This window comes from Melozone crissalis, unplaced genomic scaffold, assembly GCF_028551555.1.
Source record: "Melozone crissalis strain CALT ecotype California unplaced genomic scaffold, PUWL_Pcris_2 ptg000045l_1, whole genome shotgun sequence".
Classification (NCBI taxonomy): Eukaryota; Metazoa; Chordata; class Aves; order Passeriformes; family Passerellidae; genus Melozone; species Melozone crissalis.
In genome coordinates this window covers 23,567,428-23,585,115 of record NW_026535823.1, presented here as the reverse complement: position 1 = coordinate 23,585,115, position 17,688 = coordinate 23,567,428, and the positions used below count along the sequence as shown (strand labels likewise).

The 17,688-nt window shown below is 41.3% G+C and overlaps 1 protein-coding gene across 1 annotated transcript in view; it reads left to right on the top strand.

Moving 5' to 3' along the window:
• The window catches only part of EIF2B3 (eukaryotic translation initiation factor 2B subunit gamma), a 95,814-nt gene that overhangs the window by 38,127 nt on the left and 39,999 nt on the right, over positions 1 to 17,688 (top strand). The window contains exon 5 of the mRNA XM_054285797.1: positions 9,229 to 9,318. Within this exon, the coding sequence (XP_054141772.1) occupies positions 9,229 to 9,318 (90 nt within the window). The remainder of the gene's footprint in view (positions 1 to 9,228; positions 9,319 to 17,688) is intronic.

Here is a 17,688-nt window from a genome sequence, read left to right as displayed (position 1 = left end):
CCTCCCACCTTAGCATGTGCTGAGGTGAGAAACTTCACTCTAGTGTACGTGAAATTTCTCAGTCAGCAATAACTATTCCAGAGAAGGAAGGAAACTTGCTCAAAGTACCTTCTCATTGCATTGAATTCACCTGGATTTTCTTCTGCAGTATTCTAATTGCTGTATGATCACTGTTCCAAAGGAACAAAATTCATCCAGCTGAACCTTAAACTTTTATTCAGGTGCTACTAAGGGGGGTGAAAGGTGAGAGAGATTCTTGGAAATCCAGCTCTGTCTTTAGTGCAGTATGTTTTTGTTCATCTGGGCTCAATGCTATAGAGCTCCAACTTCAGCATCTTCCTGAAAGTGTTTTAGTTGTAGGTTCAGTTTCTTGTAGTAATAAGAAGCAGCAACTTCTGTTATAGCTATTAACAAGTCTGAAAATTTTAAATCATGAGTAATCTGGTCTAACCAGAAACTAATCCAGTGTGGTTGTAACCACTGTAATTACTTGTTAAAAAAAATGCAAGTTTAGACTTTGGGTGAATGTTAAGGTCATCTTGTGGTGATGATACTTTCTTGTCTCTAGTCTTTTTTCCTTCCCCTCTGATACTTACATTCCTCATTCCATGGTATTTCTAATAGTATTTTGTAAAATGCCAGTTAGCTATTAAAAGAAGTAATCATATGGTTCTTTTGGGCTGAAAAGATGAGTGGTGTCTGTCAGTGGCTTCATTCTGACTTCAGTTCTCCTCTGGCTTTCAATTCTGCTGTCACTCTGCAAAAAGAATGTTACACTTGCTAATTTTAAGACATTACTTTAATTAAGTTCTTGTTTGATACTGTCAAAATATTAGTTGATAAAATGTATATGTTATTTTAAACTAGAAAAGAGCATAAGTATATCTGTATTTCTTGTGTGATGTCCCTATCACCTGGGGAGTTTCACAGCAGGACTGGGCTGTACTCTGAAGTGGTTGATGTCCCAAACTCTGATGGCTCTGTCACTGTCCTGAAATCTCACAGCTCAAGGCTGATGCTGCCTGAAATCTGAGCTACCATGTCTCTGAGGGTGTATCTGAATACCCAGGCTGAGTCATGACTTCATCTAACCCAGTCAGGAAACCCCTCTGTTTTCTTGTAGGAAAGCAGGATTCATGAAGTCTGAGTGCTGATTCCTTAGAAGAATTTCCTCAACATGTATTTTTTTTTATGTACCTTTACAGCACTGCCAAGGTGTGGAGCAGCCTGTGCCCTGGCAATCACAGCCAGGCTCCCTCCACAGTGGCTGCAGAGCCAAGTTCTGTGCCCACTTTAATTCTGCCTGAGATAAAGCTGTTCTCATTACCTGATTAAATATTTTGACACTTGCAGTCAGTATGAAGAGTGGTTACCATGTCAAGTGCTAAAGTGTTGAGGTTCCAGTGGAATTGAGGTGTGAGTAGATATGGTAGTAAAAACTTACTGTGAACCAAAACTGAGGCAGAAGCAATAGTTGCAAAAATCAACAAAAACCCCACAGGTCAAAGCATCAGCTAAGGAAGCTACAGACCATCAAGGAGCAGGAACAAAGTATAATTCACTTAATTAGCATTGCCATGTTTAAGGCAGAAAGGCTGCATTTACCTGGGCTGGATTTGAGTAGATTTTGGTAATAAAAACACTTACATTTTCCCCATCTTTGACTCGAAGTTCTACGTCTTCTTCCTTTCTGAACTGTATGTTTTGGTGGGAGCCAGATGCTGCTTTGTCTAACATGTAGTCTTCTTTCTAACTCTAATGACCTGCAGTCAGGCTCTTGTCAGGTTTTTCTTCAGTCTGGTGAAATTTAATTTTCTTGAATGCAAATATGTTCTACAGAAAGACTCACAAAGATTCACCTTCTGTCATGAAGAGCCCATTTGCTTGTCAGGCAAAGATCCTAGCAAAGGGAAGTGAGTGATCAGCCTATGTCCTGTGTAGCAACAGGTTTAGAGAGAGATTTTTAATTTTAATTAACTGGTGATCCAGAAGCAGGTGACTCTCATGAGGTACCTGAACAGCAACTCACAATGGGAAACACAAGGGATATGTGTGACAACTTCAATTTGTTCTGCTGCTGGGCCCTGTGAAATACAAGGGAAACATTTATGCTTATTTCAACTTTGGAGGCTTTTTTTGCTTATGGTTTTGCTTGCAATTTAAAATTAGAGAAGGAAGAATTTCTTTCTGCCTATGTATTTTAGTAGCCCAAAGATATGCCCTTACCTTAAATTCCAAATTTTGCAGATTGTATATTCTAAGTAGGACCCACCTCACCTGGGAGGTGCAGAAGGTCTTTAGAGCCTTGTCATGTAAGGCTCATGCTGCAAGTACAGTTTTTTTTGCCTTTGAGTCCAGGCCAGTGGCATGAAGAAATTTTGTCAGCCTTGCTGTGTTTAAGCTACATATTGCTAGTGACCTGCAGCTTTGACCTAGTATTCAGTTTCCCATGCATTTACTGTAATTATTTGATTTAAAAAAATATATCATATGTCTACTGCTTAGCCCTTAGGGAACTGATGTAGGAGGGATCAGCAGGAGCTGCTGTTCTTCAGTAGTCTCTATACAATCCTCCAGCTTCAATTGTTTTCTTAAAACTTGTTCTTCTGAAGTGTTGTCATCCTTTCAGCCCTGGTGATTTTCGGGAGCAATTATTTACTAAGGTGAATTTCCATGAAGCAGAAAGCAAAATGGGCTGCAAATTGGAAAATGATTAGGGTTGCCAGGTGCAGACTTCTAGCTCTTTCTCCTTCTTCAGCAAAGAAAGCATTTCCCAAAGCTCGATTAAATCTCTTAAATCACAGTTTAGCCCAGCATAAGAAAAATAAGCTCAAACACCAGATCTGAACGAAGTGACTAAGCCATGTCCCGTTGTGTTGGAATTGAATTGGTTATAGCACACAATAATCTACTTTATTGTCATCCTGGCCTTAACTGTAGCATAAGATGATTACATTGAATGTGTATAATAATAAGGCTTACACTTTGTATATAGCCCTTTAAATATTTTGGCAGACCATAGAAAGAACCTTTACGTGCAAGGCTTGATTAATCCTTTTCCTCTGTGTATAGAACAAGTAGCTGCCAGAGCTCAAGGGTAAAACCTATTAATAATGTCTCTGGCAGTCCCCGCCCTCCTTCACAGTGTATTCTCTTCTGTTCACACCAAACTCCAGGCTTATTATCATTTTGGTCTCTCTTTAGCTTTCCCAGTTTATACATAGCAATCAGGGTATTCTGGCAGAATAGTATCTAGTATAAAAGTGTCTAGTATAAAATATTTGCATGAACTCTGTTTTTCCAGGGAAAGAGAAAAGGGGTGGTAGTGTGGGCAGCCTGGCCCCTGTGTTGTTTCCTACAGCTGTTCACACTCAGTATGGTAGCGAAGACCCTTGGAACTAAATTTAGGGAAGTGCTTTCACAGGCAGCTGTGTCTGCTGTGCTCCCAGGGGGATGCACTTGCATCCAGCAACGTGGCTGTGCAGCCCCCAGGGAGCACTCCTCTGACTTGGGGTGGCTGTTGTTCTTGTTTTCATAAGGGAAAGCTGAAGCAGGATGAGCAAAAGCATTTTTTATAGGTTCATGTGATGGGGTGGCTGTGCAGCCATTGGCACCCTTGCTCTTCAGCATCAACATCACAAGAGATGTTAACTTTAAAACACAGCATTGTTGCCAAGAAAATGACTCTTTCTACAGAGAGGTCACACTGGCTTGTTCTAAACCATTAATGACCTTGAGCAAATATTAATCCTGAGTTCTGACTGCTAACCTATACTCTTTATACTAGAGAAAATGATTTAATCTTTGGCTTTCCATGAAGGTTAGTTCCTTTACCAAAAAGTTTTCAGCATGTTTTTGTCAAAAGTAAGTTCAGAGTTTTTATTATAGTCTCATGGGTATATTAATAACATAATACAACAAAGAAAAATGGCATGTGGTGAAGGTTTTAAGTGAAAAATATTTATTATTCAGAAGGCTTTCAAGCAACTTAGGTCACCAGATCAATAAAACATTTTCATTTGGAAAGTGCTTCCCGTTTCTGGTGCAATGTCTCTTTAGCAGCAGCAGCAGCTGTGAGGATGAATGGTGGGTAGTTGTTACCAGAACTGCAGTGTCCTGTCCTCCCTTGCGAGATCCTCCATGGACCAAAGCAAATTTTGCCCTCTTGCCTTTTTAAATAAGGTTGTTACAAAAATACAGGGAGGGGAGCAGAGCTCAGGGGCGTCCAGGGCTCATGGCGTGTGTTGGGAGACACCTCATAGTAGCCTGTGCCGTGTTGAGCTCTTGGGGCCCCCTTGCTGGGGTGTTCCTCGGCCTGAACTGAAGCAGTTCCACCCAAGAAGTCGCATCCTCTGCCTCCCCTCTGCCCACCCTCCCCTGCAGCGGGGGGGGGCCGGCCGGCCCCGCCACCGCAGCTCTGCAGCCCAGAGGTGGCAGCATTTCACCGGTGGGCAAAGCAGCCCCGGCACACAGTGGGGACATTCATGGGGATAAGTGCTTTGGGATCTTTTTGGCCAAAAGCACTGTGTAAAAAAAAAAAAAAAAATTAAGGTCATAAGGTGTCTGGGATTTTTGAAGAGCCAGTGTAACAGTGGTCTTTTATTATTAGTGAGTTTACAGCCAAGAGCTGTCCCGTAAATGAGCAATGCGATTTAGGGATTATTTTTTTTTCCTTTAAAAGCAGGAATGCTTCAGACATTAAAGGTGGTCTGGCAGCTTTTGCTGTGAGACTTCTCTTCATGTTGATCTGTACACTGGCTTTGTATCAACACGAGAGCACCACGTTCTTGCAGACAGGCAGGGGTCAGCACTGTGTTTGAACTGGACTGCACGCTGCTTCATGCAAGAGCACAGTTCATGGTGTGGGGACAGGAAGAATGTGACAGAGTGTTTGGCTATATGGGCTGTGTGAGCTACATGCCATTAGTTAGAAAAGATGCAAGTCTGGAATGCATAGTTTGCACATAGCTTGCTGTTATTTATTTACTTTGGAAGGATGGGGAGGAAGATTAACTAATACCCGTGAGCCCACCTGATGTAATTCAGGTGTAGGTTTAGGAGCCAGGTTAATAGCAGGTATGATTAGATTTTTATTGTGTCATTGCCTGGATTAGTGTTAGAGTACGGACAGCCTCAGGTCCTTGAGCTTATTTAAAGACCTTCATATTTTCCGTCAACAGCTGTATGAAGTTAGGGAAAGGGAGGCCATGGGATTTCTCTTTCTCAGCTAGTTTATTTGTGAGGTGGTGAGGTTAATGTGGCAATATCCCATGCTTAGTAGAGAGGCTTTTTGGCTTTATGCATTGTGTGTGCTCCCTTCAGATTTATGATTTTGACCCCAGCCTGGCATTATCACACTGTCAGTGGGAGTATGGAGCTGGTTGGAACCTCCAGCTCTTGGTGGTAATCTCTCTTAATTAGTTTACAGTTGAAACAATTGTCCAACTTCTTCCCTTTAAACAAGGGAAGTTTGCTCTATCAGTGGTTGATTTCCCTGAGGGAGGAAATCCTGAGGGGGGTTATCAGGGAAAGAAAAGCTCTGGGCTCCACTTTCAAAGCAATGCCATGTATGAAGCATGCATCAATCCTGTTAGTACTGCTTATTATTTCACAATGGCGTGTCAGGAATTACAGGCACAGACTTTTCTAAGGACTCTTGCAGACCTTTATGCACTCTCATCCTGAGTCAGGATTTTGTGGAATTATGTGCTAATAAAAGCTAATTTTACACATTGAAATTGCTCTTTTAATCTTTCCCTGACTTCTCCACAGATCTCTCCTAGGCTTCTAATTGTCAGCTTTCTGCCAGGGAGCCCTCCGTGCCTCATCATTAGGACTAAAATCTGCCGTCAGTTAACACACAGAGCTTATAAGTGGGAGCAGCCCCCTCCCTTGCATGGGAGCACAGACAGTAATAGACACTATAGTGGCAGCACCAAAGGGAGTTTTACTGTGTATTTTAATGACTTGTGCTTGATTACATTTGCTAGATTGAACTGAAGTTCATTTAGTAATTGGTATGATTCTTGAAGGGTACACATTTGACATTCCTCCCTCATTAAAGAGCTCCAACAATGGCTGTTGCAACTTTCATCTCAAGGGTGACCCTCTCAGATACATATCCAGTCTTTTTCTTTTGATAAACCACCCAACCCGGCATTCATTAACACTTAACCATCTGCAGCCAGCCCCTCCTCGTACCTTCTCTCTGGCTTTGATGATATAATTAAAAGCCTTCTGTATTATCTCCCTCGAAGCAATAAGTCTAGGTGTGTCAGCTCCTACATTGTTTGTTATTTGATTCTCTCTGTATCAGCTGTTCTTGGACACGCTCATTTTTCATATGTTGTAAAGATTAGCTGATGGAGTGGGAGATCAGAGGCATGAGATGGGAGCGTGGCTCTCAATATTAGTAACCAGATGCTCATTTGAAATGGTGATGGGGTTTGCTGTTATCTGTTAGATTATTTGGCTCCTTTGCTTTTACCTGAAGATAAACTGGTTTAAGCACTAGTCAATGAAAATGAGCATCATCTTTAGTGGCTTGTTATGATAGAGTGCTCTTATCAGTCTGGTTTAGTGTGGCTATTCTCTTCTTGAGCCTGGTTTACAGAAATCACAGCTTTGTTTATGCATGTGCCCAAACTTGCCTGTTTGACCTTTGAAGCTGTGATTATAATATTAATCTATGGGACTATTCTGTTGCAAATCACTTAGGTGGTCTGTATTTTAGAGGATTTCATTGTGGGACCTCCCTCTTGTCCAGCATGATGTTCCATTATTGTTAGTATATTCTACATTGAAAGCTAACTCAGACTGGTGTTTCAGTACTACTTCTGTCTGGCTGCTTTTTGTGGGGGTTGTTTTGTGTGGGATTGAGGAGCTGGGATAGCACTGTGCTACTATTTGTCCACTTCCACTGATTTTGTATAACTTTATAACAAAGTTGCATAGCTACAGAAAATCTTGGTACAATGCTTGCATGCAGACACAAACTTCAGCCCACAAATCCTCAGTGTCCTGTGGTGTGGATAAATAGCATTATTCCAGTTTGCAGGTGGGGAGACTGCATGTGTGAGAGCCACACAGACACTGGCCACAGAACCAGCATTTACTGGGGAATTCCTGTTTTACAGCATTGCTTGATGCCTAGCCCCTCAGCCTTCCTCTGCCTGGTGTTTAAGGGGGAGTGTATGAAAAATCTTGAATAGGAAGAGAAAAAAACTGGCATTCTGGCACTAAAGACATTTTGTCTTATTTGTCATCTTCAGGTTAGGAATTGGATTTTTTTTCCTCCCATTTTTGTATCTCCTTCCTATGTTACATCTGTTTCTATATTTTTACATGTTTATTGCCTATTCCATTGATTTGTTAATTTTCCTGGTAAACTATTATATTCATTCATGTATTCACATAAATACAAAGGAACCCTTCTCAGAGGAGATAGGAAATTTGTCCCTCTCACACATACCCAAAAAGTGGAAACCATTCCCAGGATGCAGAGCAGGAGGGAATCTGCTGACTTCCAACTACGAGATCTCATTAAAATTAGTGGATTCCCCATCCTCTTTGCATAAGGAACATTGCTATTTGGGCTGCCTTCCACAGCAACATCTGGGCCACTGATAACATCAGTACTGGAGCATTGCTAGGTGAGCTCATGTTTTGTTAATGAAGTAATCTACTGAAAGTGCATATATCATTTTCTAGTACCACATACTTCACTGCAAAGTGTTGTACTGCTATTATAGGAGCTTTCCTTTTGCAAATGGGACTTCAAGAATTTTGTTATAGTCAAAAATATGCGTAGCTTGAATGGCATGCTTGAGAAATGCCACATAAGTCATGAAATGTTAAGACTTAAATACTTTGGTAGTTCAAGGCATTAATTGAGAAATGCACTGAAAAATGGCTTACTAGAACACCTGATGTTCTTGGTAACTTTGGTATTAATAAATATTTGGTGTGGTAGTATTGGTTTACTGTTTATACTTATGTGCATGCCCAATTTGTGAGTGATCCTTCTGCTGAGCTAACTGCATAATAAAAGTGATCATGATCACAAACATCTGACTTTAGCATGTCCTGGAATAAGCAAACCAAGTTGGATAGAGTACACTGATAAAATATGTTCATTCAAGCTTAATTATGAAATCCAGACATCAAAGGAAGCAAAATGAAAACAGAGACAATTTCAGGTGTGGATTGAAATTTCTCTCCTTAATAGCCTCTGACCGTGAGTGCAGTTATGGATGTCTTGAACAGCTCAGCATAGTCCCTGACTGTTGTTGTGTTTTGTCTTTTTTAATCTGCAGGCTAAATATTCTTGTGGCTTTTTTGTTCTGAGAACAGTGGCAAATGTTGAGGCAGCCAGAATGGTCTCAAATGAGGCCACAGATTTATGGAAGGGAAAGTAATATTGGCCTAAAATATCTAGCTGGTTTGAAACAGGTTCTAAAAGGGATTTCCATTACCCAAGAACAGAGAAAGCATAAAGAGAAGCAATAGAAGCAGTCAATGAGTCTTTATGGTTTAAACTTTGTTCTTAAAATTTTGAAGCTACCAGAGATTCCTGAGGTTCTGAAATATTAACCTGACACTGCTCCAAAAGCAAAGACTTCCCTGTTTGGCTTATGATGAGTGGGAGTTTTACTGATCTTTCCCACCTTACTGGGCTGGATAGCCAAATGCTTTGTAATTGAGCTGTGGCAATCATTTGTAATGTGTAGTGTAAGAAAGGTGAGCAGACCCCATCTCCTTCCCCTCTTCCCCTCCAGGAAGTGTTGGAGAAAATACAGTAGTGTTGTTGTGTTTGCTAGCAGAACATGCCCAGCCTTGCATATATATTAAGGCAGGCACTTAGCCAGAAGCTTTGAATTATTGTACCCTGACATTACCCACTGTAACTTTTAGCACTCTGGGCCCATTACTTTGGCTTCCTGCCCAGTAATGTGCAATTTCCACTTACATGAGAAGATGTTGCAGGAGTAATGACTCCTTGGAGGAGGTGTTTTCTTTTGCAGCAGATCAGCCCAGGGCCAGCAGGTGTAAGTTTATAGACACAGCCCAATAATGGCAGCCTGAGCTCTTCTGTTCCAGCAATCCTGTTCCATGGGAAGGAACAGACCTTTGCACACTTGTCACTATCCCCTGACCTCATTGCAAAGTCAGGTTCTTGTAAATAGCCATGCAAAAGCTCCATGATTTCCCTTTTTTATTCTTTTCCAGGCACCCCAGAATGCACATCAGAACAGGGCTGATGGATGCCCATCTCTACTGTCTGAAGAAATATGTGGTAGACTTTCTGGTAGAAAACAGGTAAGAAATCAAGCAACACACAAGGTAGTAGCAGGAGTTTGCATTGACCCATGATTTACACCAGAGCTTTTAAAGGAATATTTTTTAATTAAATTAGCTAGCATAAAATAGAAATATAAAAGAAACCAGTTTTTAAAATATTTTAACTATACTAAAAGAAGTGCCAAGAATTATGTCTGAGTCTCTTATTATGATCTTTTTGAAAAAAAACCAAAACAAAACAAAAATCCCAGCAAAAGTGAACACTAACATTTTTGTCTCCTTTATGCATTCCTTCTTTTTCTAATGTATCTGTTCTTTTTGGCTGCTCATTTTACCAGGGCTTCCCTATTGTTAGGCTTGTGAATACGTTTCTGACCTTTGATTTCCCCCACCACAGTCTGTTTTGGTCTTTTGCAATCACCTTCCCTCTGCCCCTTCACATCCACCACCACTGCAGGTGGGCTATCTCTGTAGCATCCTATGTTTTAGCTTGTGATATTCCTCTGTCAAAACTCTGAGACCACCCACTGAGAGTAAGAAAAACATCCATTTATGGAAGCGGAGAAGGATCTTAGCTATAATATTTCATGAAACAGACAAAAAAAAACCCCTGTTTGTCTTTTAAAAACAAACAAATGAACACTCCCCCTCACAGTAAGTAGTTCAGTTTTGGAATTATGTCCTGTTCCTAGACTTTTTATAGCCCTCTCATGCCCATTACATATACTGAATGCTCACTGAGTTCTCAAGAGTTTTTCTACCCTTTTAAGTAAGATAAAAGATACAGGGGCTAAGTGTTGTGTTCATAGTACATTTTCTTAGCAGATAAACTGACATGTGAAAAAACATTGAGGGTGGGAGATTTATGTTAGTCTTGACCATATACAAATCTGGTGATACAGCTGGATACATGCTTGAAGGAGCTCTTCCAGAGTAAGGGTCCGTGAGTGAGTTAAAATTAAGTGGAAAATCTGTGTTAACCCTGAGGGCAGTTTCTTACCACGCATAAGAATAAGGCTTAGCCAACACTTTGGTACACAGGGGCATTGTACAAGTTATTTTAGTTCCCACTTGTGTACAGAAACATGTGAAAGGTAAGAAAGCTTCAGGAGCAGCAGATGCTTTAAACCTGGAATAAACCATTTATTTAGTGTATTTCAGAAAGTTGTTGAGGATTTGGAATTCTCGTTCTTCCTGTGGTAGCATGAAGCAGTGTTTACAACTTTCTTTTGTCATAATACAGCATGTAGGACTAATTTCTTGAAATCCTAGCCCCTAGTTTTGCTGGGATTAGACATTTCTGGAATATTAGAACATTTCACACATTCAGTTATTTTTCCCTGGTTTTGAATTTAGATCTGTGGGACAATGATGGTCCTTGTCAGATATGTTACTCAGAGAGGTGAAAATAGCAGTAACTTCAGATTTCAATTTTTTTAATGCTATTTTGGTGGAAACTGGTGAGAGTTTTGACTTTGTCACTCAGGATTTTGCCTTGTATTAACCAAAGCCAGTAGAGTAAAACTTCACTAGTTGCCCTCAGATCCCCATAGAAGAAAACTACTGACTTTTTGCAGGTATGACCAACTAGGAGGGGTTTTTTGTTGTTTTTATAGCAAGGTTATTCTCTGTCTTCACTATTTTTTGAAGCAGTGCTGCTTTTCTGTGACACTTGCATGACAAATAGATCATTACAGCAGCTAGACAGCATTTCTTAAGACCTGATAGCAACATCTGCCTTACTGATGGTAGATAGCTGCTTCATTCTCTTTATTACACAAATGCTGCTTATTCAGTCAATTGAGAGAGTCAATTGCAAGTAATGTGCTTAACTGGCAAATCTGGGGAATGGGACTTTTGCCACGAGGAATAACTTCAGCTTTCAGACTTCTGGCACTGGTGGGCATTTGCAGCTTGTTTTTCTTCTCTGAGGAAGGGGAGGACAGTGCATACCCAAGGATCTTTCCATGTTTGGCAGCAATATGCCAAGACTTTTGAAAGACTCTCGGGATTTTTTTTTTTTGCCTCAAAAGTACTGACATCTACAGAATTGTTTGGGTTTAAGGATTCTTTTTAATACTTTGGTTTTTAGTCCAGAAAGAACCTACAGTAAGATTTTGCCTCTCTGCAATTCTGCACTAGGACTGGAGAAGCTCAGATGCCTTGTTTAAGTTGCGCGTGTTTAAAACTAACAGCAGGAACTGAAGGGAACAGTGAAGCTCTTGTACAGTGCCAGGAAGTACTGACACAGTGTACTTCCTCAATATTACAATATTTACATTGTGTTAATATTTTAACAGCGGGGTTTGATGGCAGGCAGAACACCTTTTTTCATTGTTTGTAGCTCAGTGAAGCATTTACATTTTTTCAAATGTTTTTTTGACATACAAAAGTTGAAAAGATGTTGCCCAGCAGTAAAAAATTCAGTTGCTACAACTGGCTTTTGTAGAGGAAAATTATGATTACTTCCAGGTTGAAGTATTATGTGAAAACTGATGTGGTTATCTGTGTGGGATCTGTTTCTTCTTCAGTGAGTCCCAGCTTAGCTGCAAAGATATGGCAAGAACAAGCTCTGCCTGGGTGAATCTAATTTGTTTATAGCTGTACCTGTAAGAATAATTGGCATTCAGATTAATATATGTGCTGTAAATAAAAAGTCACGAGCAACTAATATAAAAACAGAGGGGAAAAAAACCATGAAATGGCTAAACCTTGGTTCTGTCTAACTATAAATATCTTGCTTTAGGATTTGGAACAACTTTGTTGAGTGGCAGCTTTGGAAAAAGGCTGAATATTCAACTACAAGATGAAGTCATGATACCAAGGGTTTTTTCATTAGCTTTATCACTGTCTTGCTTTGTGGTACTAGACAGATCCTTTGATTTTTCTATGCACTTGTTTCCTCTTCTGGGCGGGATCGTTTGCAAAATAATCAGTATTTGTTTGGCAGCAGTGAGATTCTATGATGAGAGATGTTAGGAGAGGTCAATATACTGTTTGGTAGCCTGTAACTCAGTTTGTAGTCCTTTAATACATTTTTATGAACTATTTTTAAAGGCCTGAATTTATGATTATCCTGCTTGAAGTTTTACTGCTCTATAGCAAATCAAATTCTTGAGTTTTAAAAGGCAGAACTTGCTTGTGCCTTTGAATAAAAGTCAGAGGAAATATTGTTTATTAGAACACCCTCAAATATGTATGTCCAGACAAAAATAAAAAATAACATGCTCCCAATGTAATTTAAACCTGGGGAATTTATTTTTCAGGAATGAAAATACTTTTTCTTTCCTCTCCTAGGAGGAAAAAATGCATTTTGGCAGTTAAATCTCCATCTGTCACTCATCCTCTAGTTCAGCATTGGATCCTAGTGAAATCAAGTGTGCAAGGGCCCTACCCTGTCCAAATCTACCAAGCTCAAACACTCGTGGTTCCATGCTGGCTTGAACAACAGCTGAAGAAATTCTTGCCCATAGCAATTTATTTCCTGCAGCTGGAATTTGTTCCTCCTCTTCTTTCCATACTTGTGCTTCACGAGGGTAGGTTGATTAAAAGATGCTCTTTAATCAGCTGCAGTGCTCTGGCAGCCTCTGCACAGGGGTGCCAGTATGGGACTGGGGTGAGCATCTCCATCCCTGCATCTGCAGTGGATGCCCAGTCACTGCTGACTGCTGGGGCTGTCCACATGAGATTCACAACAGGTCACAGACCATACCCTGCTACCAGCTGGATTTATCCTGTCTGAACAGGATCTGTGACCTCAATGTGAAGCAGCTCTTGTTTGGCTGAATTTTCTGCTGGTGGTACCTGGCCCCGGGTTTTATTTCAGCAGAGGCCTTTGATTCTTCACCAGGTTCCTTTCTTCATCAGCGAAATTAGACTTGCTGAGGTTGCTATTGGTAGAGAGTGTGGAGTTGTATCACACCTCCACATGGGAGGGAAGTCAGTTAAAAATATGAGCTCTTTGTATTTAGGTGAGAGCTTTCCTTTCCTCAGCATTTCCTCTTTCAGCGCAAAGCCAGCGCAGGGATCTCATAGCTGCCACGCTTTGTGGCGTGGGAAGACAGGCAAGCAGAGGCTGTGTGTGCTGCTGGAGCTGCTCTGGCAGCCCAGGGCAGGGACAGTTGAAGGTGAACACCTGCACCACACGGTGAACTGCACAATATTGCTTTTCTTAAAGCCTCGCTGCTCGCGCCGAGCCAGCAGCGAGACAGCAGCAGAGGCTGTAGCTGGCTGGGGGCACGGCTCCACCCCACAGCTGGCGGGCCTCACACCCCTGGGGCCCTGCAGTGGCAGCCAGCACAGTAGCCAGTCCCTTTTTTGGCACTCTCCTGAGTGCTAGGTTGGAATCCTGCCTCGCTGCTGCATTCGGAGCAGATGGAAGAAGAGAGTCCTTATTCCCTTTCCCCCTGAAGTTCACGTGGAGCAGAGGGCAGGATGTGCCGTGTGAGCCTGCGTGCTGCACTGACATGTGCTGCTATTTCTTTGCTGTGTGCTGACAGTTGGCTTGCTAGCAATCCCAGCAAAGCTGCTACCAGGAGAAATGTGATCAAAGGGAAGTTGCATGGTAGCTTGTGTTCTGCTTTTCCTGAAAGTTTCTAAAGCTTTGGCCTGGTGAAGTAAGATACATAATTGAGAGGAGGGCAGAGGGGAGATGGGTATAGAGCAACCCTTTTCCTTGTGAAGTTTTAACATGGAAAATTCAAAGTTGCTTTGGAAATTTAAGTCTTGAAGATATGTCTCTATATATCCTATGAATATGCTTAAGAACATACCTAACATGGATTTATAATACATGTATATATGAATGGCATTGTGCCCAATGTCAGTTGTGCAGGTACAGATGGCAGCATTTGTTATATTTGTTAGAATTTTACCATGCTTACAGCTGAAACCTGTAGGCATGTGGGGACTGCTGTGTTTACCCCTCATTGAGGTAGACCACAAAGTCCAAAGACAGATCAAGACTGCCTAAAGCAAAGCAGTATGTGGTCCTAGTCAATAAGGTCCCCAAAACAATTTTTCTCAAATTTCATCAGTGCAGAGCTTCTCTAGTATATTAGGAATATACTAATCAAACATTAGTTACAGGTTGAGCATACAAAAAGCCACATTTAAAAATACTAACTTTGTTAATTGTAGCACTTGCCAATTAATAAATGCCACAACTGAGGCTCCCTTCGCAACTTTTTGCTTTTGTTTTTCCCACATATTATGGTACAGCCTCAGTTACATGACTTTGTACCTTGTTTGGGGTTTTTTTTCCCATCTGTGACCATTGCATCATTTATTGCCTGAGATGTTTACTGAAGGAGACACTGTTCAGTGTTGTACATAACTTCTGTAGTTCAGGTGAAGGCCATCAGCCTTAATCCCTGTTTAAACCATGTTCTGAAGATAAGTCAAATACTTTGTTTTGGAAAGGTAAAAGTAAATACATTCCTCTTGGTGCTCATCACTGATTCTATAATGCCCATTAACTCTTTTCAACACATCTATTAGTGAAGCTGTGGCTTTCCCCTTCTGAAAGTGGGAAACTAGGGTACACAAGAGGTGAGGTTTGAAGCATCTTTGTCTTAAGTATGCCATTTTTCACTTATTAATGTTATACAGGGAGCTTGTAATGTTGAAAAAGTATTTTCCATTGATGATAGCTGTTGCAGGGTAATAATCAGTAGCAACCTGCAGATTTATGTTCTGCGTGCAGCACCATCCATAAAACCCTCTGACAGAAGGGAATTACAGAAAAAAAGTAAAAATCAGTTCTTCAGGCATCATTCATTTGTCTTACATCTTAGCAGTTCTTTTCTCCTCTTGCAGCCCTCTGCCTTGTACATTTAACACACATGTTCTAACAAATGAGGCATTCTTCTGCCTCATTACACAAAGGTGATCCATCCCCAGGGCATAGTCCGTCTTTGCATTTCGTGAAGAAGAGATTGAGATTGGTGAGAGAGGAAAAGTAGGTGTGTTTAAGGGTTGTATCATAATGTGAACACACAAGGTCTTAATTGAGGTATAAACAACATGCTTCTAGTTTTTCTTAATTTGAATGCCCAAACTGTTACCATGATATTCTTTAAGTGTGTGTATATATATTTATGTATGTGACACTTCTAGAATTAATCAGTGAGTCTGCTGTGACTCTTGCTAACAGACTAGTTGTTACCAGCATAGATTTATCACCTTTCAGGTCAGCCACCAGAAGGCGATGGGATGCTCTGCACTTCAAAGAATATCCACCTCAGCATTTATAACCTTGGCCCAGAGCATATCTGTTTCTCTGTGGAGCAGAGCACAAGTACTTCAATTGCCTTGCAGAAAAGAGAGAATGGAGCATGCCCAAGGTAGAAGTACTTCTACCTTTTAGAAGTAAAAAATCCCAAACCAAACAGGTCTCTTCCAAGTTTGTGCAAACAGTGTTTTTTCAGACTGAGCCTGGTGTAGTATGGGCACTTTTCCTGTTTACAAATGTAATGCCCAGACGAAAAGACAACCCTGTGCTGTGCCAGATTCTAAGCTTGGAAATGCAAGAGCTTTTCAACACAGCAAATGAAATATTTTTAACATGATCAAAACAAAGGGGTTTTTCCATAATTTTGTTCTTGGAAATAGCTGAGACATTTTTGATGACGCTATCCAAAAAATAATCAGCTTGAGGGAAACACCTGGCATGGGTAATTTCAGCCAAAACAGTTACACTTTGGCAAAGTTTACAAACAGATGAAAACAGAAACTTAAAATAGGAAATTCTGGGCATTTTTTCTTCAGGCACCCTAGTTGCACCACCTGTGAGTGGTGGTCATTTCAGATTTGGTGGTGGAGGCAGATGCCACTGTGTGTTTGCTCAGATGTTCTGGGTTCTCTGTTCTCCACCTGAGTGCCACATGCACTTTGTGACATAAGATCTTCAGCCTTCATTTCTAAAGACTGTGTAGGCATATGTAAAACAAAATTGACAACACATGTGTTCCTCTTACATATTAGGATATTTCACATACTTTTATGGTGTCCTTCCCCCTTTTTCCCCCACCCCTCTTCCTCCTAAAACCACGTAAAATTTTATTGTGTTTAGTAATGTGTTTTGAAAATCACCATTTTGTCCAGAATCTAGTCCTTCTGAAGTTTTGGATGTAGAAAATGCCACAGTTTCCCAGGTACAGTCACCTGGGAAGTGGGCAGCTCTTCCTGTGGCCAGAAGGATGAATTGTGGTACTGGAAAGGCAAGAATGACAAACAGCAGCACTGTGCTCACATCAAAAGGTCTGAGTTGGCAATTCACAGTGCCTTATCCTGGGAATGCTGAGTGCTACCATCTTGCCTGCCACCAGGGAATCCCACTTTCCCTGGGGAGCCCTCGTCTCAGGGTGCACCCTGTGAGAGTCTGAGTGTAGCTAAGAAAACAAATCAGATTTCTGCAGTTCTTCCAGCGCTGGAGAGCCGCCTGCCAGAATCTGCCAGAAGAGAAACTCTTTTCTGAACTGAGCAAATTTGCAGTGAACTTTATAGCCAAAGTCAGTATGATTTGTTTACAAAGTTAAACACTGGGGTTTGGGTTGGTATTTTTTTTTTAAACTAAATAAGAGCAAATTGTGTGAGGTCATAGTGCTCTGCCTTTCCAAACTGCTTCAGCTGCAATCCCAGAGCACACTTCTCTGCTCAGCTCTCCTCTGCTGTGTACAGAGTGCCTCTGCTGGGCCAGCACCAAGAGGGGAGAGGAGGGTTTGCTGTCTCAGTGCTGTGTTGGGAGATCTGTGGCCATGAAAAGAGCTGCAGCAGAGCCACCCTTCTCCCTCGCTAAAGGGCAGGGCAATGTGAGATCTTTGGAAACTGGAGGTGTGAGTGTCTGTCTCTGGAGCTCCTGCTTGGATGGCTGTGTGCTCTGCTGTACACAAAGGCCCCTGCAGGTTTATATTAAGGTACTGCCCAGACTAAACCAGTGCATTTTTTCTTTTTCCCCTCTAAATGCCTTTTTATCATTCAGGCTGTCACCTGTGTTTCCTGGCAAGGGCTGCTGCCTGGGGGAGGTCTGGCAGAGCTGAACACCCAGCTTTGGTGGTCTTTGTGTGGCTGCCTGAAAGATGGCTTAAAACAGAACCTGCTCTGTGAATACCTGCAAGTTAACATGTGTCAGCCGTGTGGCTGGAAGGTTTCTCCTTTGCTGTAAGGAGAGATTTTATAATGAATGCTTTCCTTGTGATTAAAATGGATAAATAAACAAATAGCTCCTACAGGAAGTATACTGTGTGAAGTCAGGACAAATAGATTGTAGCTTTTCAAACAAGGAAGAGAAAAAGGGGTAAAAACACCCTGCAATCAACCCAACCCAGACTCCTCCTTAGTGCATTTAATCTATTACAATGTGAAATGGCAATTCATCTTCCCTATTTC